Source organism: Spinacia oleracea, chromosome 6 (assembly GCF_020520425.1).
Source record: "Spinacia oleracea cultivar Varoflay chromosome 6, BTI_SOV_V1, whole genome shotgun sequence".
Lineage (NCBI taxonomy): Eukaryota > Viridiplantae > Streptophyta > Magnoliopsida > Caryophyllales > Amaranthaceae > Spinacia > Spinacia oleracea.
The window spans coordinates 24072700-24095446 of NC_079492.1; the positions used below are offsets into that span (position 1 = coordinate 24072700).

General features: G+C 37.2%; 2 protein-coding genes across 6 annotated transcripts; one reads left to right on the top strand and one right to left on the bottom strand.

Annotated features, from left to right (window-relative positions):
* Positions 1 to 5851: 5851 nt before the first annotated feature.
* On the top strand, positions 5852 to 16271 carry LOC110803861 (serine/threonine-protein phosphatase 7 long form homolog). 4 transcript variants are annotated; one of them, XM_056833948.1, is made up of 5 exons: positions 5852 to 7576; positions 12634 to 13549; positions 13647 to 13734; positions 14854 to 15286; positions 15380 to 16271. In XM_056833948.1, the coding sequence occupies exons 2-4, from the start codon at positions 12639 to 12641 to the stop codon at positions 14908 to 14910; spliced, it is 1056 nt and encodes a 351-aa protein (XP_056689926.1). In that variant the 5' UTR covers positions 5852 to 7576; positions 12634 to 12638; the 3' UTR covers positions 14911 to 15286; positions 15380 to 16271. The 4 variants fall into 4 exon arrangements, with proteins under 4 accessions (XP_056689926.1, XP_056689925.1, XP_021865099.2 ...); XM_056833947.1 differs by having other exon boundaries at positions 5853 to 9550; XM_056833949.1 differs by lacking the exon at positions 5852 to 7576 and adding an exon at positions 12385 to 12523.
* A 1704-nt stretch (positions 16272 to 17975) lies between these two features.
* Positions 17976 to 20954, bottom strand: LOC110803868 (uncharacterized). Of its 2 annotated transcripts, none has more exons than XM_056833231.1 (7): positions 20556 to 20954; positions 20148 to 20214; positions 20003 to 20033; positions 19768 to 19908; positions 18530 to 18555; positions 18387 to 18420; positions 17976 to 18280 (listed from the first exon to the last, which is right to left on the bottom strand). In XM_056833231.1, exons 1-6 carry the CDS (start codon positions 20849 to 20851, stop codon positions 18418 to 18420), a joined length of 564 nt encoding a protein of 187 aa, XP_056689209.1. In that variant the 5' UTR covers positions 20852 to 20954; the 3' UTR covers positions 17976 to 18280; positions 18387 to 18417. The 2 variants fall into 2 exon arrangements, with proteins under 2 accessions (XP_056689209.1, XP_021865100.2); XM_022009408.2 differs by having other exon boundaries at positions 18387 to 18445.
* Positions 20955 to 22747: the final 1793 nt, after the last annotated feature.

Below are 22747 nucleotides of genomic sequence, written 5' to 3' on the forward strand. Positions count from 1 at the left end.
AAGGGAACCGCCATCATCTGGGGAGGTGCTCCTGGTGCTGAAGTGACTAGGTTGACGACAGGTTGGACGACTTGCTGAGAGAAGAGTTGATCCCAGGGCACTTGAGTCGTCTGTGTTGGTCTTTGCGCCGGGTATGAGACAGGTAGGGGCATTGACATGGTTACCATTTGGGGAGGTAACGGACGAGATGCCAGATTGGAGATGGGCGCCGACACCATGGTGGATGTCGTCATGCAAACCTGAGATGAAACGGCTTGGGCGGTCGTTGTGGCAGCGGTGGTTGCCGATGCACCTGCATAAGATGTTCGAGTTGGAGGGGGAGGCATCCAACTCGGATTGGAGCGGGGCTGACTCGGCAGGGGCTCGAATTCACGGATTTGTTCGAGGATTGGGCCTCCAGGTTCGCCGAAGGGTACATGGAGAGGATGATCCGGGGCAACGTCGAGGTCTAAGCGGCGGCTCAGCCCAGAGGTGTCTCGTCGGTATTGGAACCTGGACCCGGTGGCTATGGAGGCAGCAGATCGGACCTGGGAGTGCAATGCTTCATTTTCCTTTTGGAGGATATTGATGCGCTGCTCCTTGGCTTCGAAACGACGAGTGATATCGTTGGATGAGCTAGCATTGCCGGCCTTGGTGACTGGAATGAAATTATCGAGCTGCTTTTGATTGTCAGCCCCACAGTGGGCGCCAAATTGTTTTGGGCAAACATTACTAGAATTTTCCTATTTAACGACCACCATTTAACGAGAACATCAAAATATTGTCGTTAAACCATAAAAAAACTAAAAAATTTAAAAACACGGCGGGTTATCTTGAAAAGTTGAACGAAAAAATAGAGCGGGTTATTATTTTTGTAATGCTTCGTCGTTAATGTAAAAAGTGGGATCTAAAATTTTACCCTATGCTGAAAAATATCAATATACATACTAGAAACCAAACCTAATTCTCTCCCAGCATTTTGCATTCTTCGAACTTCCCCAAATTTCTAATTCATGTTAACCAAATTAATAAAGAATGTCTTTCTCCCCCAATTTCTCAATGATGATAAGCAATTTGATAAAGAATGTCTTTCCTCGTCATCCTATAGCTGAAACCCTCAATCGAACACATTTTGGCGAGTTTGAATTCCCCCTCGCTAAATTTTTCAATTAAATTGAAGTCAATTGGTTCCACGATTTCATATATTGATTCCGAAATTCATAGTTGATATGCGTAGTTATTGATTTTGATACTTGATCTGCTTAATTTTGAAGGCCAATCGCGAAGAAACCTAACAGAGAAATATCTTGATTTTGTTCGAGTTTAATCAACGAGTTGGATTGAAACAGAAAATAGGTCAGATCCAGTACCCCGGGAACGACTTCGATGATAACTACGAGTGAAGGTACAAATTTGATTTCAAGTAACTTTTTTTAGGGTTCGATTTCAAGTAATTTTATTTAGTCTTATTTATTGGGGGGTGGGGTGGCGATTTAGGTTTTGACATTTTTTTTATGCAAGCATAGAAAGGTTTTGACATTACATTGGATGATTTACGATGTTCCTATTTTAACTGAAGTTGCTACACCTTTTTCCAAGAATCGCCTTCTATCCAAGGTTGATTTTTTCTTCGTTAGTTCTTTCCATTACATTTTTTTTTAATTTTTTTTGCAGTTGTTTAGATTGTAACTTCAATCATTTGATTTTGCTGTTTGCTAAGCGCGCCTGACTGCAAAACGAATTTAAATTGAGAATGGGCAGGAATTCGATATTGTGGTATGGTTTGTATGAACAGTTTTCTGACAATTGGAGTGTAATGGAATTTATCTATCACATTGTGCGTTGGTTCAATGTATACTATCTTAATGGTTTTGTGTTCTAGACAAATTTAGTTAGTTTACTTGGTTATTAGCTGGCCACTTCGTTAGACTACTTGATAATCATTATTTTTGAAGCATGCATGTCACACTTCATTTTATGTTACCATATTTTTGTATGAAATTTTTTTGGATATAATTATTTCTTTCAAATATGTTGTTGTTAAGACTTTTTATGTGGAATCATGCCAAGAAATAAACCACTAATAGTTGATATTACTATATTAGCTACCTTACCCTTGATTTCCATAGCCTAGAAACAACTTTTTATTCTCTAGACTTGATAGTTGATTAAGATGTTGTTTTATATTTCTCAAAATCATGAAGCTAGTTATAAGGTGAATCAGAATTATAAAGCAGATACTTTTGCACATGAGAAATGTAAGGTACTCTGGTTAGGTGATAAAACAAAGTATAATATTTGTCTAAAAGAGTTAAAGTTGATTACGAGCTTTTGGTTTTGTGGCCTTGCCTTAGTTGGAACAATTTAAAGTTGGAATTATTTATGACTTCCATTATTTGGCTAACTTCCTGTTCATTTTGGCTAAACTGAAATTGGCTCATGGGCTGCAAAAGGAATTATGCATATATGTAAGCTATATTGAGAATTATCGTATCTAATATATTTTGAGAAAAATGAAGAATGATACTCCTTAATTCTCATCTGCACAAAAGAGTAGACGTCTAATAGTAAAAAAACCGGCGTAGAAGTCGTGAACAAGAACTAGCTGCATCACTTATTATTACCTTGCCACTTTTTTAAATGAATTATACTTCACCTAGCTGAAGCCCAAATAACAGCAGTGCTGACTTTATCTTTTGCCTGATTTATACCAACAATATATACACTCTGATGGGATCATATATAGTTACTTTTGGAAGCATGGATATTAGAAGAAATAGCAAAAAGGTATTTTCATAATATGTAATATATGAGTTTGTTTCTTCATAAAACTAAGTCTCTTAAATAAATGTCTGTTTGTGGCTTATTACAAGTCAACTTACTACTTCCAGCAAAGTGAAGAATATGTAAAAACACATGAAAATACAATCAAGGACATCTAAGTTACTCTGAGTTCATTCAACAAAAAAGGCATGTGTTCACTGATGAAGTTCTATCATCAAGTGGCATGGAATCGAAGCTCGATGTCCTAACAGATTAAAGCCATGTCCTAATTGATATACCCCCCTCCGGTCCTCCCCCCTATTTTTCTGTTATGATCATTCTTTTTTGGTTCTGCACTCAAATCGTGTTCTTATATTTTAGGTTCTAGCAATGTTTGAAAGTTTCCTGGGAAAAACTAGAAGCCTTAAAGATGGCATCAGCGGTTTGCAGGAAACTGAGTGGAAACGGCACAAAAATATGTAAGCCTTTTCTCACCTATGTTAGCTCATGGTGAAATAAACTACGGTTTTCTATACAATAAACTGAAATAAACTGGAATATAACTAATTAATTCAGTATTAGTTTTTTGGTATAGTATAAGCTTTGGTAATATGAAGTATAGGGCATGTTCCAAACTTCCAATTCTTTTTAAATTGGAGATGCATGTTCCAAATCTTTTTATTTTATATTTTTAATTCAGATGATGTGTTTTGAAATTTGAGAGAAAGAGTATGAGATTGAAGAAAGAGGGAAGGGAAGGGAATGGAATGGAGTTGGGCCATTATTATAGATTGGTAGCTTTTTGTGCAAAGGAGTGAGAATTGTATTGCCTTTTATTTGTTCTTATGTTGATTAACAAAACCTCAAGTCTGAAATTACTTGATTGAACCATCCAGAATCAATTAAAATAAATATAAAAATTGGACAAGAATTTACAGAGTAATGCTAAAAAAACAGCAATTGCTAACTTTATGAAGTGTTTGATAAGGCACGCCTAACTTTATGTCTTGGGTTGTAGAACTTGTAGTCCCTGGCAGTAATTGCTATTTCAGTCCGACCAGTTAAACGCTTAAACCTGTAGCAACAACAAAGCTAACATAGATGATTTAATATCTTAGATCTATTTGGAACTTTTTCTACTATTGGTATTCACATATCAGCACATAATATGATCTTAAGACTGATAAGAGTGATCCCAACATTCTTTGGAACATAAAATACAACTAAATCTGACAATGTTCTTAATAAGAAGTATGTAAACTGCATGGGAAGGTGCCTCAAATATTCAAATTTAGGATATATCATAATATTATCAAATCATCATATTATGTTAAGGCATCTCGGACAGTATACTAAAACTTCTCTTTCACCTAAAGAATAGATAATTCCAATTGAAGTATTAGAGATAAATAATCGATGCACTTACTACTTGGGTAAGAACAAAAAGATACTGCAAATATGTAAAAATTAAATATTCAAAGAGTAAGAACAAAAAGCTACTGTAAATATGTATAAATGACTGAAACTAACCATTCTGCATCATCATCAGGAACACTATTTGGTCTCTCAACAATATCTAAGCCTTGGCCACTACAAATCGAACATTCGAACTCGATTCTCTTCTTGTACAACTAATTTTGGAAACCTAGTCCTTGTTTCGAGAGAAGTATTCAATTCCCGTCTTTTCAAAGAATAAGAACCTACATTTCGTGGGATGCATTAAATGTTAGACAAGAAACTAATCTAGATCATTCAGATGAAAGAAACAAACATCCAGGGGAAGTATACAATGTTCCGAGTTCTATAGACTTAAATGAGTTAAAGATAGGTTTAGAAGAGTCCTATAGACTTAAATGAAAGTTTATCAAGCTTTTAACTTTTGGAAACAAGAATGCAAAAATGAGTATAAGATAGTTTTATTCAGATAGTTTTAACTTAAATCTGTAATCTAAGTGTGCTTTCCATGAATATGTGATTTCTTGAAGTTTCTTTTCAATATTATTTACAGCTTTTGAATTAAAATATACCAAGTAGGAAAAGTGAGAGGTACCCTGTTAGGGTATGGGATTTGTTGGATCTGTCAAAACAGAATATCGTTGGATCTTGAAACTTAACTAGGAGATTAGAACTTTGACAATTGGCCTTTAATTAGAGTCACCCGTGTATGATACTAATTGAGATGGTTATGTATGTTGTAGGAGGAAATTCAGAAAACAATGGAAGAAGAACCAACACTTTCCCATGTACAAGTACTTTTTCTTCATTTATATCTTGTTTGGTTTTATGTTTACTTTTCCATGCCATGAAATTTAACTTTTTTTCTTCTTTATATAGGTAGCATAAAAGGTGTTTAAGTTGAAGTCTCGTAATCGGGTTTTGGGTTTTGGAGGAGGAATAACACTTAAAGAAATATCAGTACCACAACCTAGTATGGTGGAAATTCAATCTAAGTTGAATGAGGCAAACAAACAAAAACATGTTCTTACCAATCGCGTGGATACGGTACGGGAAGAAAACAATGGACTAGAGAGTCGCATGAGTTCAGTTGAAGATGAGCTTAATGAGGTTAAAGCATTTAAAAAAGTGTTCTTACAACGTTTTTCAAAAGATGGCACTCCAAGACATAACCCTTCAACTACTTAGATTTTTATTTCGTTCTTTTAGATTGAAGAAGAATTACTTATGTTTTAGCTTAATTTTTTAAAATTTAAAGACAATGGGATGTGTATTTTGATTTAACATAACTTGAAATTCTATTGTCAAAAATATTTTGAGTAATGCAATTTTCATTTCTTTTAATTGATTTATAAAATCTTTATTGTTTCACATGGAAAATGTAGGTGCTTCGAAAAGCGCAAATAATATTATTTTGATAGCAATATTAACGACAAAATAGTTGGTCGTTATTGCCAAAATTCAAAATTTTTGACAGTTGAGAAGGACATTTTACAAGGGATTTTTTGGTCGTTATAAATAATTGATCATAGTGAATAAGTATTTAACGACGAATTACCGTTTCGTCGTTAAGCATTAACGACGCATTATTGTTTCGTCGTTAACTTTTAACGATGAAATTTTAACTTCGTCGTTAATTAGTAACGACAAATAATGATTTCATCGTTAAAAGTTAACGACGAAACAATATTCCGTCGTTAATCGTTAACGACGAACCGATAATTCCATCGTTAATGCTTAACGACGAAACCGTAATTCGTCGTTAATAAACATTATTTATTAACGATGAACATCATCGTTAAAGCCAATAACGACGAAACCTTTTACAACGAACATCATGCCCGTCGTTAAAGGTTTTAACAACGAAAATTGAAGCTTTTAACGACGAAATTGTTCGTCGTTAAATGTCCTTTTTCTAGTAGTGAAATTTAGGGTAACAAGAGTAAGTTGTAAAAAGCATGGAATGAGAGTGTTATTGCCAAAATGAGTATTTTCGTCTCCTTAGACTGATCTAGCTAAGCCATTTTATAGGCTTTACATAATGAAATGTAACGTATGGACAATAAATGTACATAATTGGATATTAAGTAGATAATTAAGGCTGCTGGTGAAGGAAATAATGCCCTTGGTCCAAGTATGCATTCAATGTTAAGTCTAATAAATGCGGTTCAGTATTAATTAACAAGTTAATAATTCAGTGAGATCAAGTGAGCTGAATGCCTAGCTAGAGGCCGCTTCAGTTCAAGTGGAATTAATGATATTAATCCACAGCTTACTCTTGACTGAACCCGTAGGGTCACACAAATAGTATGTAAACGGATCAAGTATTTAATGGCATTAAATACTCCATCTATGGATATTCGGAATCGACGGATCTTGGTTTCAGTGGGAGCTGAGATCGTCACAAGCAAGTGAATACTCCGGAAACGATGATATTGCCGGAAACGGAAATATGGATCGTATCGGAAATATAAATATTATCCAAGTCGTAGATGTTGCCGGAAACGGAAACATGGTACGTATCGGAAAATATTATCGGAAATGGAAATATTGCCGGAATCGGAAATATTGCCGGAAACGGAAATATTGTCAGAATCGGAAATATTATCGGAATCGGAAAATAATTCCGGAAACGGAAATAATAAATATTTGTTCGAAACGGAAATTAATTCCGGAATCGGAAATATTAAATATTGTTCGTATCGGAAATGAATTCCGGAACCGGGAATTTAATCGGAAGCGTATCGTACGAATTAGCATCGGACGAGTCCTGCCGGACGAAGGCCCAGCACGAAGCCAGGCCATCGCCCAGCAAGCAAGACGCGCGCCAACGCCCAGCCCAAGGCAGCGCCAGGCCCACCGTAAGGCAGGCCCAGCGCGCCAAGGCGTGGCTGCGTAGCGTGGGCTGCGTAGCGTGGGCCAAGCGCACGCACGCGTGGGCGCCCTCGTGGCTCCGTGCGTGTGTGTGTTTGTGTCCATGCACAATTCCTAAATCTATTAGGATTTGGTGTATGATTAAATTCCTATTCCTAAAAGGATTATTTAATTAATTAGAGTCCTTATAGGATTCTAAGTTTAATTAAATCGTATCCTACTAGGATTCCAATTCCCTTTCCAAACCTCTATAAATAAGGGTCTAGGGTCATAATTTATGTACATGGGATTGAAGTATTCTAAGGGTAAGTTTTGAAAGAAAATAAGCCAAACACTTGCAAACACTTAACAGAATTTCCTAGTAACCTTAAGGGCGATTCTAGTTGGTCTAACTTGAGGCGGATCCGGACGTACTGTGGACTATCTACGGAGGGACGACATTTGGAGTCCTAAAGGCTTGTTCTTGTTCGGTTCGGGCGCAGCTAGGGAGGGCACGCTACAAAGTGTATGCTCCTAAATTATGCTAAATGATTATGTGTAAATAATATGTTTCCTGGCTTTATGGTGTTTCCGCATGATTTATGTTTTGTCATATGAATCATAATCTAACAGCTGGGAACGGCTCGTAACCGTTGCCCCTACCCTAGCCTTTGAGAGCAAGATGGAAGGTCGCTCTGTCACGCCTCGCTGGCAGCCACGTGTGCTCCACCTGGCACATCTGACAATGTCATCAAGAGGGTATTTTCCCCCCTAACAAGCATACCCTTCATATGTGGTAAATAACAATGGTGCAACTAGGCACAATATAGCCTTGTCCTCCTCCTCGATTTTCATATCCAAACTCGCCAATTAGGTGATCAAGCCATTAAACTTATTTAGATGATCTTGTAGTGTGATGTGTTCCTCCATCTCGAGTGAATAAAGGTCCTTTTCAAGAACAACATGTTGGCCAATGACTTAGATGCGTACATCTTAATCAATTTATCCCACAACTCTTTTGGATTATTATCCTTTAAGACGTTGTACTTGATCTCCGGTGCAAGAGTCAATCTATTCGTACTAGTAGCCCGTAGTTGCATATCCTCCCACTTGTCCTTGTCCACCAAATCAAGCTTCTTATCTTCCAAAGTCTTGTGAAGACCTTGATGTATAAGAATATCCTTAATTGTACTTTGCCTTAATGAGAAATTCGTCTTCCCAATAAAAAGTTCTACCTTGTACTTGTTCCCAAAATCATCCATGGCTAAACACAGCTCTTGATACCAATTTGTTATAACCAAACGCGTGCCACAAACTATTGGGAACAAACCCTGCAAATACAATATAGAACAAATAGCAAAAACAATAATAAAAGAGACAAGTATTTGTGAGGAAATTTAGATTTCCTCCCCTCAAATATTATCGTATTATGAAGTTCCTGCAAAATAAAACAATAACCCCTCAATTGATGATTCCTCTCACCAATTTTTCCCTCTTATTTTCTAGCTAGGCCTAAATCCTCTTTTGTAGGCTAAAACCCTCGTCTACTATAATTATACTTGCTCCCCAAGTCTAAATAATTGTAGAGATTGTTACATACCAAAATACTATTAGTTTCCTAATTACAATTCTACGTAAACAAGGAAACAACATATAAACCAAACAAGACTTATATTTGACTCCAAATCTGTTTCGTATTCTTGTCGACTTAACTAAGTTGTGTTTAATTCCTAACAGTTATTTCGTAAGTAGCATGTGATATCTGATAACATAAGAGATCCACCTCTCCGACCCTTAGCTCGTCAATTGTTTTTTGATAATTTGTGGGAGAAGCTTGGTTAAAATACTACGAGCGATTTCCGTCAATAATGCACAAAGATAAGTTAATTCCCAAAATACGTTACTTTTTTTGTTAATTCCCACCATACCGTCCACGTCAGCATAGTGAACCGGTCTTTTTTTTTTTTAAAATAAGCAGCGCAAAACCGCCATCTGAGATAGCGGTTCATGGGGGTTAACCGCTATCTGAGATAGCGGTTCCTGTTTAATGAACCGCCATCTCAGATAGCGGTTCCTGTTTAATGAACCGCCATCTCAGATAGCGGTTTACCACTTATCACTTACCTCCAGGAAGCAAATTCAAAAAATCAAAAGCACAAAAAAAACCCCGCTTTGTTCTGCGTCTCTCTCTCTGTCTCCATCGTCCTGCGGTTAACCCGCCGTCGTCCCTGTTTCTCTCTCCACCGGCCGGCTCGCCGTTAGCCGACCTCATTCCTCGCCCTACCTCCGGCCGTCGCGTCGAGCCTCCTCACCCACAACGGATTCTCGAGTCTCTTTCTCACCCTTCTCCATCGTTCCTCCGTTTCGAAATTGTTCCTCAGCCCTTGCCGGCTGTCGGACCTCTTCCTCACCACCACCAGCCGTCGAGCCTCCTCATCAGCCACCAAAGCCGTCGAGCTTCTTTCTCACCCACCACCGGTCGTCGGTGGTTCGAAATCAGGTAAGCCCTAATTTTTTTTTTGAATTAATATATTTGAAGCTAATTATTAATTCAGTAATAATCGTTGCTATGTTAAGGTTTGTTTGATGATGTTATTAGGAAGATCATGCTTATGTTTGATTGATGAGTTTATGATATGATTACCCTGAATTAATTGTAATTTTTTTTATTGTTAACGTATATCTAACCGCTATTTGAGATAGCGATGTTATGAATTATATTATTTTAAAGTGATTATGCTGTGATTTTTATTTTTTTGAATTATTTCTGATCTTTGATTCGTTTTAAGCTCTTGAGTTTTTCAATTTGGAATTTTAGTCTTCAATTTTTCAAGTTCAATTGAATTGAAATCAGATTATGATGGCCCAAATTAGGGATTTCATATTATTAATCATATTATTTTTTGTTTAGAATATGGAGTTGCCAGACTATCCTATTTATTGTCATTGGGGAGGGGAAATTTTGCAAAGTAGCGGTGATGTTACATATAAAGGAGGAGAGCGAAAATTTGGGTTTGTCAATTGTCAAATGAGTTATGATGAGGTTTTGAGTAAGGTTTATGATCTTATGAGATGTGACTCGAGATATGTGGAGTTGAAGCTACTAATGAGGTATCCAATGATGTCCGGTTCATATGAAGCCATTCCGTTGGATGATGACAATTCTTTAAAAGCAATGTTGATTGCTATGTCTCAAACACAATCAACCACAATGCAATTGTTCATCGAGCAACTTCCAAAGCAACCCGAAACTCAATCCCACTTGGAATCCTTTCATGAAATGGATTCATGGGCGAGTCCATTTCCCTACTTGCCCTTGACAAATCAAAGTGGGTTAACGGGTTCATTCACAAGAATGCTTACGGATGAACAATATGCTAGTGAACACATTTCAGAGCTCACTTCTCAAACTCAAACACCACATGTAGAAGCCACAAATGGTGATCCATCTATGATACTTTTCGATTCTCTAGATCAAATATGTGTTGATTTTTTTGGAGATGAAGCGGTTGGGGTGGATAGTGATGTTGATGAAGATGAAGATACACAAGATGCTAATGACAAAGCTATAAGAGAAAGCGCTCCATCTCAAATTTTCAACAATGTTGCAGAGTTGGATCCGATTTTGCTTGATTCTTGGAGGACTTGGTCCAACAACCACTCTTTCGATGGTGAATTTGCTATTGGGCAAGAGTTTGATTCTTTGGCGCAATTGAAAGACATAGTCAAAGGTTATTCCATAGCTAAAAATCATTCATTTAAGGTGTTGGAGAGTGAGCCCACAAAATACGTAGTTGAGTGTAAAAGAAAGAGTTCATGCAAATGCTCATGGAGGTTACGTGCAATCAAGGATCCTTGTCTTGCTTCATTCAGAATTGTGAGGTATAATGGCCCCCATGCAAGTAATTGTTTGGGTGACATAAACTCAATCGATCATCCTCTTCTCTCCTCTGATTTTGTATGCAATGAGATAAAAGATCTTATTCGTGCCGATCCTTCTTTGAAAATCCGTGTTTGTGCAAGCGGTGAAAGTCAAGTTTAAGTATACCATCACTTACAAGAGAGCTTGGTCAGCGAAACAAAAGGCTATTGCAAGCATTTTTGGTGATTGGGAGCAATCTTACGAAGAGTTGCCTAGGTACATGCAAGCATTGAAAGAATCTAATCCAGGAACCGTCGTGGAATGGTGTACCTTGGCTTCTAATGAAGATCCTTCTGTTCACATTTTTTTTAGAGTGTTTTGGGCATTCAAGCCTTCCATCGATGGTTTTAAGCACTGTCGACCCCTAATCACCATAGATGGAACTCATTTGTATGGTAAGTACAAGGGCACGTTACTCATAGCCATGGGTACAGATGCGAATTCTCAATTGTTCCCTCTTGCTTTTGCTATTGTTGAAAGTGAAAATGGTGAGAGTTGGAAATGGTTCATGAAATGCATTCGGCATTTAGTTACTCAGAGGGAAGGTTTATGTGTCATTTCTGATAGACATGCAGGGATTTTGCAAACAATGAATGAGGTCAATAGTGGGTGGGAGGAGCCGCGTGCCCACCATCGATTTTGTACTCGTCACCTTGCCTCTAATGTCAACACTCAGTTCAAGAATGCTTATGTGAAGAACCTTTTCGGAAAAGCCGCAGATGCTCGTCAAAGAAAGAAGTTTGATTACTACTTGGGAAGAATTGGTGAATTGAATGTTGAAGCTCATAAGTACTTGATGGATATTTCTTCTCATCGGTGGTCGATCCACCATGATGGTGGTTTTAGATATGGCGTGAAAACCACAAACATGTCCGAAGCTTTTAATGGGGTGATGAAAGGTGCTCGTTGTTTGCCGATAACCGCCCTTGTTCGGATGACGTTTTACCGAGTGAACTCCTACTTTGTTACAAGACGAGGTTGGGGTAAAAGGAGAATTGAAGAAGGCCACGATTTCGTTGAGAAGGCCACAACAACAATTGAAATGAACATGGCAAAATCTGGTGCTCACGAGGTCCAAGCCTTTGATCATGAGATGGGGCTATTTGAGGTTACAACTGGACGAGGAGGCAGGGCTTCAGGTAAAGGTGGTAACGTACACACTGTTAACCTTGTAGCCAAAACTTGCACTTGTGAGAAATTAAAAATCTACAAGTTGCCATGCTCCCATGTGCTTGCGGTTTGTCGTTCTCGCAGCTTATCTTATGCTGCTTTCGTTGATCCTTTCTTTACCATTGTCGAGTATAGGCAAACATACTTGAAGAGCTTTCATCCACTTCCTGATGTTCCCTATTGGCCTCATTATACTGGGGTGAGAATAGTTGCTGATGCTAGTAAACGGCGTGGTGTGGGACGCCCAAAGTCGTCTCGATACCCTAATGAGATGGATTCGAGTGCTCGACGCAGTGTCAATGTAAAATCATGTAGCATTTGTCGACGTCAAGGGCATAATAAGAAAACTTGTGCAGCTAGGGGTGGTGTTGGATCATCGGGGTAATAAACTCAGTTTATGTTTCTCTTGATGTGTGATTCTAAGTTTAATTTTTGTGCATATATTTCTTTTGACGTGTGATTTTACGATTTCTAATAAACTTCTTTTTCAGGTCTCATGGAGCCGACGATCCATCCCGGCCCACGTGATACTTCGGTTTTGACGTTGCAGGCGGAGCATAGGAGTGAGGATGTTTGGGGAGGGGGTATGGACAGGCTTTTGACGTGTCGGGAGCACGTGCTTGGTTTAGGAGAGTGGGTGATACATGATCGAGTCTTGGAGTTTGTTAGATTAGCAGGGTTCTATGGTGTACATAGATTGGTTGGTGGTGGATTAGCCTTAGATAGGTCTTTGATCACAGCATTGATTGAGAGATGGAGACAGGAGACGCACACTTTTCATTTGGCTGTTGGTGAGGCTACTATTACTCTGCAGGATGTCGCTGTTTTGTTGGGGCTCAGAGTTCATGGGGCTCCTGTCACAGGGGATGGTACTGGGGTGTGGTCAGCTTTAGTCGAGGAGTTGTTAGGGATACGACCAGAGCCTGGTGATGATGGAAAACCTGTTCTCCAGGGTTCATCATTGAGGATGACTTGGTTGAGGCGACACTTCAGTCAGGGCCCCCCTGATGACGCTGCTGATATTGTTTATGAGAGGTTTAGCCGAGCATATATTCTTGCACTTATGGGGTCCATTTTGTTTGCTGATAAGAGCGGTGATGCCGTGCAGCTCGTCTACTTGCCATTGATTCGCGACTTGCGTAGAGATGGGACATACAGCTGGGGGAGTGCGACCCTTGCTTATTTGTATCGACAGATGTGTCGAGCCGCTCGTAGACGATCCCGTGACATTGGTGGTCCACTTATACTTCTGCAGTTATGGTCATGGGAGCATATTCACATTGGTCGTCCGAGGATTTCGAGAGTTCGCGATGCTCCACCTCCTGACCCAGAGCATCCTATTGAGGTCGACGATCCATCTATTCTTGGTACTCAGCATCAGCGTGGAGTGGACCCCTTAGCATGCAGGTAACTTATTTGTTTAACTACTCATTACTACTTCGATAAATCAAGTAATTTGTTAACACTTTACTTTACTAACACTTTACTTTACTTGTTTTGTTAGTTGGCTTAGAGTTCACTTTTCATGTGGCCATACAGCTAGTGGACTCTCTTTCTTTAGGGATGCACTTGACCATCAAAAGGAGACACAGGTATTTAATATCTCACCTTACTAATTACTCAAATGCTTCTTTTGTTTCAAGTTAGGTCAACTTTGGTCAATTTTTGTCAATGTAGGTGCATTAAAGTCAACTAGTTCAACTTTGGTCTAAATTGTCAATTTAAGTCAACTTTGGTCTAAATTGTCAATTTAAGTCAACTTTGGTCTAAATTGTGATTAATTCAAGTTAAAAGCATAAAATGACCTAAATTCAACTAAAATAGCATAAATTGACCTAAATTCAACTAAAATAGCCTAAATTCAATTAGTTAGGTCAACTTTGGTCAATTTAAGTCAACTTTGGTAAACTTTGGTCTAAATTGTGATTAATTCAACTAAAAAACCATAAAATGACCTAAATTCAACTAATATAGCATAAATTGACCTAAATTCAACTAAAATTGCCTAAATTCAACTAGTTAGGTCAACTTCGGTCAATTTAAGTCAACATTGGTCAACTTTGGTCTAAATTGTGATTAATTCAACTAGTTAGGTCAACTTAGGTCAATTAAGTCAACGAACGTCAATTTGAGCTCCCTCGATTCTACTTAGATAAAGTTATGTTAATTTAGGTTAATTTAGGTAAATTTGTGCTATTTTTGTCTTAAATAGCCTACATTCACCAAAAATTGTCTAAAAATTCCCTTAATTCACCAAAAATTGCCTAAAAAGGCTAAAATCGCATAAAATAGCTTCAATTCACCTTAATTAGCCTAAATCCACCAAACATAGCATAAAAAAGCCTAAACTAGCTTAAATTCACCTAACATAGTCTAGAATAGCTTGGATTCACCTAAAATAGGCTAAAATAGCTTAAATTCACCTAAAATGGCATATACTAGCTTAAATTCACCAAAGATTGCCTAAAAAGGCTTAAGTTCGCCTAAAATGGCCTAAAATCGCCTTAAATAGCTTCAATTCACCTTAATTAGCCTAAATCCACCAAAAATAGCCTAAATACACCTAAACACGCTTAAGTTCACCTAACATAGTCTATAATAGCTTAAAATCACACCTAAAGGCTTAAATTCACCTAGAATTGTCCAAAATAGCCTAAAATTGCTTAATTTCACCTAAAATTGCCTAAATACTCACTTTTTACTTATTGTAGATGACTTGGCAGCCATATTCAGAGACGGTTACTTGGTTTACTACCCGAGATTTGTAGATGTGATAGAGATATATGGCGCTCAGTTGTACCGTTGATTTGCTTTGACATTGTTGAGTACCACTACCCAAATCGAGTGATGCGTCAGTTTGGATTGGAACAGTCAGTTCTCGTTGCGTGTGACACGAGTGTTGATCTTCATAATGTGGATCGACGGCATAAAAACAAGAAGTTTGAAGAGATGCATCGCAAATATGTGGAGGAGTGGCGTGATCGTGAGAGTCGGATTGTTCAAGGCACTCCTTTTGCCGGTCATCGTGAGAGGATGAAGGAGTATATGGATTGGTATTGTAGCATCACGAGACTCCTCATTACTCCTGTTACACGATCACCCCCCACCACTCATTATCAGCCGTCTTCCTCTGATATTATTTTGGTAAATTAATCCTTGTTCCATTTTCATGTATAATGTTTATATTCATAACTAATGTTGAATTCTAATTTTATTGTTTCACATTCTTTTTTGTAGTCACATGCATTGGCTGATCTTGCCTCAAGATGCACTCGAGCTGTGGATTCTGCGTTAGAGTTACCTCCCAGTTTGGCCCTTCCTCTCACTCTTGATACGTTACGCAATTTGAGTTCCTCTTGCATTGAGACCTTATCAAGAGTGGGGCAAGAACATATCCTCCAACAATATGATTTAGCCTCGTCTCAGTGTACACCCGACACCTCCACCTCACATGTTTCTCGAGGGCGTGGTTTTCGACCACCACGTGCACGCCCTCCACCACTTACTCCTCCTCTACGCCCTCTAGCACTTACTTCTCCACACCCTCCACCACCACCTTCTCCACGCCCTCCACCACCACCTTCTCCACGCCCTCCACCTCTTACTCCTCCTGCATCTCCGCCAGCATCACAAGTTATTTCATCTCCTCCTTTGCAGCTTCTCACTTACCGGCGACAAAAGGGTTGCTCTCCTAGTCAACGTCCCGAGCCAATTGCCGAGGAGGATGAGTCCTCATTTTCATCGTCCGAGCATTCAAAGAAACAACGTAGAACTTAGATTTGAGCTACATTAGAAATTTTGTGTAATCTTTTGTTCTTTTTGCTAGTATTGGAACTTTTAGAACTTTTAGAAACTCATGTGTCATTATTGGAACGATTGAACTTTTGGAAATTTTTTGTTTGCACTCTTCTATTTTGTTGCATAAGTGTTATGGTTTGGTTGGTTGGTATGATTTGTGGAGGTTGTTGGAGTTGGATTATAGACGTTGGAGTCGGATTATAGACGTTGTTGGAGATCTTGGATTTGTTTACAGGTTGTTGGAGTTGGACTATTTGGCAGAAGATCTCAGCCCATTTTCTGGCTGAACACTGGAAACTGCAAGCTTGGATGCAGGGGGCATTATGAACCGCTATCTGAGATAGCGGTTTGGTTTTGAACTAAACCGCTATCTCAGAATGCGGTTAAGTAGTATAAACCGCATTCTGAGATAGCGGTTTAGTTCTAAATCAAACCGCTATCTCAGATAGCGGTTTAGTGTTGAACCGGAAAAAAAAAATTAGTTTTCTCTCTCCCTTGCTGACGTGGACGGTATGGTGGGAATTAACAAGAAAAGTAACGTGTTTTGGGAATTAACTTATCTTTGTGCAATATTGACGGAAATCGCTCAAATACTACTTGGTATAAGACGAGGTAAAATATAAGTTAATATATAACCTATAATTTAGAAGCTAAAAATAAATAAAATCAGATGAATGCATATCGCCCTTTTTCAACCCTACTAACTGTGCTCAAGGGAAAATCTGTGTTGTTTTGCCTTAGTTGAACCGAATCATTTGATAAGTAAAACGTACTGTTGTAAATTCTAGCACTGAACAGAGTGATATAATAAAAATGTTTTAGCAATTAAAAGAGGGCTGTTCAAGATTCGCCAATTTTAATACGATGCACACGGACAATGTATTCTTGTTGTTGACAAAAGGTTTTACAATGGTTGTAACTTACGATGAGTTAAAGTGGCTAAACTTTGATATATTGATTTCTTACATTTAAGTGATCGAGGGCTGATATTGATTAATTGGAAACCGCGTATTATTTTCATTTTGTTATCATAATAATGCTCTCAAGTGTTTTCCTATGAACTTAACCTAGGGAGCTTGATGCAGAACTCAGTTTTATCATCAATAAAAGTGGGTTTCTTCCCAGCTGAACATAAACTGTCAACAGTACACCTTAGTCATAAAGAAAAGATTTGAGTACGTACAATTGAAGAAATAGTATGATCCTTAATACTTTTCTGGAATTTGATTAGAAATGATGGAACTGACGTTTGAAGCTAAGAATGATATATTTCAAGAATTTTGCATTAAGGAGGCATCTGATTTATGGCATTAAGTAGAGGGATATTAATTTTAACCTGTGAAAATGTTTCCCTTGTGTTTTCAAATTGAGCTGAGCCTATTATGTTTGGAAATGGTGCTAAAGGCTTATTAATCATCGTTTCAGTATCATCTATTTCCTTTTTGGGTTTATTTGAACCATCTAATTTCTAATAGGGATGCAGATTCCATATAATGATTACAAGATTTACTTTGTGTTTGCAACTACTTGGAGCTTTACTCTTTATTCTTGAACTAATTAAGGCTAACTCTGCCTATAGTTTCACAACTTTAGTGTGGGAGATGAATGATGATTGAGAAACCCCCTTGGTCTGGGAATTTTGTTAAACCCATCTAGTGTAGCACTACTAAATTTATGGAATGAAACTAAATCCGACTATCCGAATCCGACTCACCAACAATCTAAATTTACATAGTTACAGAGTATATCTCTCTATTCTGTAACTCAATCTACAAGGACTTGGAATGCACATTTATGGAATGAAACTTGCTACTATTTTGTTGACAAATTCAAAAAGCAGTCCGAGTTTGTTATTACGAAAATTCTTATAATTGACTATCTAAGCAATCATTAAAATATCAGACCACATGTCATGTCATGTCACCTACCTCCTACCTAACTGGCATACTATTGGGCATGGTCCGACATGATACTAGGCGCAGAATCACAGTTCAAGCCATTGCAGGTTTCAGAAAAACCATCTGCCAATCCCACCTAGTAAAAATCCATTCTTTTCTATTTATGTTGAACTAAATCTATGACATATATGATAGACAAGCAATTATCGAATTAATTCAGTACAAGGAAAAATATGATGATCAATTCACTTGAAAAAGTTACAATAGTATCATTCTGCAATTCCCGAGTTGCTGTTAAAAGCTGCCCAAGTGCTACTTTTGCATTAGATTCAACAGCACAAGAACAAGTTTCTTATAAACACTTGAACGCGAGTTTAACTTCTGATCCAATAACCATGTATGACAAAGGCAAAGTTATGGTTCTTCTGCATCATTGTTTCTCCTAAATATTACATTGCTAGATTGTTAGTTTAACACCATATTCTATTTGTAATTGTAAATGACTAGAAACTAGAAAGCATAAAATCAACGAGGCTGTGTGTGCTTACTTAGATGTCTGTGGTGATTCCAGTTGCAAAGTTACTGGTCCATCATTAACCAAATTGACCTAAGTATCAAGTAAAAGCATAAAATACATGTTCTCAAAGACGTATGCAATAAAAACACAACTATTGACCAAATTAAAAATTACCTTCATCATTGCTCCAAATATGCCATCTGCAGTGAAGTAAACAAAACAGAGCAAAGTGAGATGTTGCTATACTGTCAACCATTGATATAAAACCTAAAAATCCATGCATATCTAATACTAGCAGGTTCAGGTTCAGGTTCAGGATCAGTTTGATGCTTTCCGTTTCCATAATCAAGATTCCATTGCCAACCATCATAAGAATATCACTACTCCAATATTTAAAGTTTTATGAAACCAAGGATATTTCATTTATGCAATTTGGTCGATAATCATCCAGCTTAGGTACGAATTTACGACAATAACATGGTTATCTTGGTTAATTCAAAAGGCGTACAGCCATGATGAAATATCTAGTGGCAATTTGACAGGTAAAATTTGAAGGCTGTGTAGGGGAGTAGAGGGAAATCTCTGGAGAATCTTATAATTAGATGCCAATTAATATCTTTTAGACGTCTTATATAGGAAGAGCTAAGCTAGATACATCAAAATCTAAGATTGTTCAACGGGCCTGTTATTTTCAATCCTTAAACTCATGTCGTCGTTACTGACAAATCCCACACTGATAAACAATAGCTTTAGTTCTAAGCAGACTTGGTAAGCTTGTGTTCACAAAAAGAAGCAAACATCAGCAATGCTGAGTTCATGAAGGCCATTGTTCATCTACGCAGAGATAACCATCTATGGGTCAAATGACAGCTATGGAGTATAACACATCTGAATATCTGATCATATTTCAGTTTTTCTTTGACTCGAAATCTTAGAGGGTACATAGTTAGATACAGCTTCACCTTTTCCACTGTAAGTTAGAGTGAAGCTTCTCTTGGTTACAATTCACTGGCCCTTGTTCTCACAAATAAACTAGGTTTTCTTACAGATACTACTGATACTGTTAACATTTTAGTCACTTATTAGTAACAGGGCGAAAAATTGATGGTTTGGTGCATACAACTATTTCATAGACTCGCACAAGCACACCCATAATAAGTACAAATTCAGGTCATGTCGGAGTTAAATCAATAATGCTAAATCCAAACTTCCCAAACTAATGTGTTAGAAAAGAATTAGTTTATCTACATTCCATTTGTATTTGGTGCTTACAGTATCTGCATTCTTTCCTAACTTCCCAAACCAATGTGTTAAATCACTGATTCTTTCCTAACTTCGCTAGAGCAGCAGTCAGCTAATTCACATTAAGAGGAATTGTGCACATTTCTCAAACTATTAAAACAAGGAGCTACCTTTGATCAAGTCAGGGTTGTAACCCTTGCGGAAATTCTCCACCACAGACTCGTAGAATGGTTTCGCTTTTTGCGGAGGCATTGCCACATGAAAATCTGGCTTGTTACCCTTCAATGTTCCATACAGTGTAAATTGGCTCACTGAACAAATTCACAAATTCACAAAATAACAACTTCAATTTTTCAAACAGAAAACAAAATCTCAAAATTCAAACAAAAAATTCTTCCAGCTCACCTAATAAAACCTCATAATTTTTCTGCATAACCTGGAAATTCACACTAAACTAATCAACAAACTATACCTTTTTTCATTAAAAAAAAAACTACAGTTACATGTAAATGTAAATGTAAATGTAAATGTAGAGGATAGTGGGTCTTACACTTTGATCCCAAGCTTTACCTGTATTCTCATTTGGGAATAATCTCATGTTTAACACCTTCCTGCATCTGCAAAACTTTATTTCTTTAATTTCATCTCCCTAAAAACATTATTATCATACAATCATATCCAATCATCCAAATCACAATCATTTTGCTGTGAAATCATGATAAATTCACATTGACTATTTGAGTAAACCCATACTAAAAATCTACTCCGTCAAATCCAATCAAGCAAGAGTATCCATTATACAGCTGAGAATCTGAGATAGTTATACCCACTTTTATTTTACAATTATAAACTGTAGCCTACTTAGCATTCTAGATAAACTGGGTGTATAATTGACAGAATTAAAAAAACCCAAATTCCGCAAAGAATATAAAATATCAATAAATTGAAAAAAGAATACATGTAATTGGAGTCGGAATCCGTGTCGGATTCGTGAATGCCAATGAGGACTAGGATTCCAGGGCCAATCTCAGAAACAATGCGGCCGTCAACCTGAACGCTGGCGGAGGTGACACGTTGAACAACAGCTTTCATTGCTCTAGTAATGAAGAGGTTAGTTCTGGGCTTTCGCTGGATTTGTGGGATTTGGAGTTGTGTGTTTTTGTAGGAGTATTTTTTGACAAGGTGAAGAGGGCTTAAGAGGAGTGAGGAGAGAGATTGGGGAGAGTGAGATGACAATGTTGTTCTTGTTGCCATTGGGTTTTGCTTGATTTGTTAAAGCTTGAGGATCAAATTTTTAATCTTTTTTCTAAAAAAAAGTTTTTTAACAAATTGAAATGGGCTTGAATTTGTGTGAGTTGATTTTGATTAGGAATTTTTGTAAGAAATGATCTTTTATAGGCCAAATTTTGTGACAAATGATTTTTTGACAAAAAAGTTGTGAAATAGGACTCAATTCATGTTTTTTTGTTGTGATTAGGGATCAAGGTCCATTTTTCGGCGGTCAAACTCAGTTTTCAGCGTTGACTGTCACGTGCACGGTACAGTCACATTTTAACGATTTTAAAAAAATATATATATTTTCCCTCCAAGAAATTCACCCCTTATCCCCATTAGAGCATGATCAGCCCCAAGTCTTAAGACTTGAGTTGTGCTGACGTGGCATATGATTCATCAGTCTTAAGATCATACACATTGAAATTGTAGCATTGAATTAGACGAGTCTTATCAAAGTCTTAAATTGAGTCTTGAAAAACTAAGACTCAACGTAAGACTTGATATGTGAGTTAATAAAATGACCTTGTACATAAATTTACAAGTCTTAAATGATTTAATGAGTGAAGAGCTAAATTTGATTGAATCTTAAAGAGTCTTAACAATAATTTAATAATTTAATATTAATGAAATGTTGACATGACAATTAAAGAAAATCTTAAGACAAGACCCCCTTGATCTTGCTCTTAAATTAGCTAATTCAGAACTTTAAAAAACAATCGTTTTCTCTCTCCTTGCCCTGTCTTCTTCGCCGTTTTCTTCTTGAATTCATTCTTTGTAGTTTAAAAAAATAAAATTCGTGATATCCCCTTTGATTGTCGTGGAATTTTTGCACAAGGGTAACAGAAAAGCTCCAATTTTTTTGCTCTAATTTCTGCAATTTGTGAACTCCTGAAATTAGGGTTCATAAACTAATTAATTAATTTCTTGCTGATTCTTTTATAAAAGATGAATTTGTCTCAGCGAAAAGGTTAGGAAACGTGGATATGGCTTTCCTGTTGTTCAAAGAACTTGGTGGACACATGATAATCCAAAAAGGACATTATTGGGCTGCAAATTCTATGATTTCACGACTGGGAAAAGTGTGTTATGCGTTTGATTGGGTGGATGAAGAAATTTTGGATTGGCAGAAGGATATAACTAATGCCCTCATTGCTGAGAAACGGAGGTTGATTGGTGAAGTGGAAGTTCTCGAGGCAAGGATTGGTTGCATTCAACGTGATAATAAGCGGGTGCACGAGCAGCATGAGAAGATGAAGATTAAGTATGAGAAGATCAGAAGATCGATGGCAGAAGGTGGTGTGAAAGAAGAGATTAGAAATGATCACGTGTACATTCTTCTATGTCTTTGTGCTATCGTTTAAATTGTGGTTAGTGCAATGTACGTGAAGGTTTTTGGTTAAGCATAGATTAGGAAGCTTGAAGTTCGTAGTTGTTGTAGTTTATGGAGTTTGAAAACTTTATGTAAGTGTTTGTGGTTTGATGAATAAAAAGGTTGGATTTTTGCTAGTAAAATGTTGTGTTAATCACTTTGTTATAAACCCCGATGCGGAGACAAGTAGACTTATTTTAACTATAAAATTCCTCGAATAAATATCAACTTAACTTTAAATTCCAAGGTTGAGACTTGAAGTCATACATTAATTTCGACAATTAAAATTTCGAGCTTGGATTAATATGTAAAATGAATTTTAAAAACCCAAGAAAAATATGCATTTCGAGCTATATTTTTTGTTTATTGTTATTGTTTATTAGTTAAAATACCGACTACCCAAAATATATTGCCGACCAACATGCATTAGTTTGCTGCATAATGATACCGACTGCTTTAACATTGATTAGTTTGCTGCATATATAACAATGACATCAAGAATTTAA

Coding starts and splice junctions, on each gene's coding strand:
- LOC110803861 (XM_022009407.2), top strand. CDS start 11,193: ATGCAAGCATTGAAAGAATCTAATCCAGGAACCGTCGTGGAATGGTGT. Junction 12,524..12,633: donor GGTGGTGTTGGATCATCGGG/GTAATAAACTCA, acceptor CTTCTTTTTCAG/GTCTCATGGAGCCGACGATC.
- LOC110803868 (XM_022009408.2), bottom strand. CDS start 20,851: ATGGCAACAAGAACAACATTGTCATCTCACTCTCCCCAATCTCTCTCC. Junction 20,034..20,147: donor GTAAAGCTTGGGATCAAAGT/GTAAGACCCACT, acceptor GTGAATTTCCAG/GTTATGCAGAAAAATTATGA. Junction 18,556..19,767: donor CAACCCTGACTTGATCAAAG/GTAGCTCCTTGT, acceptor ACTTCACTGCAG/ATGGCATATTTGGAGCAATG.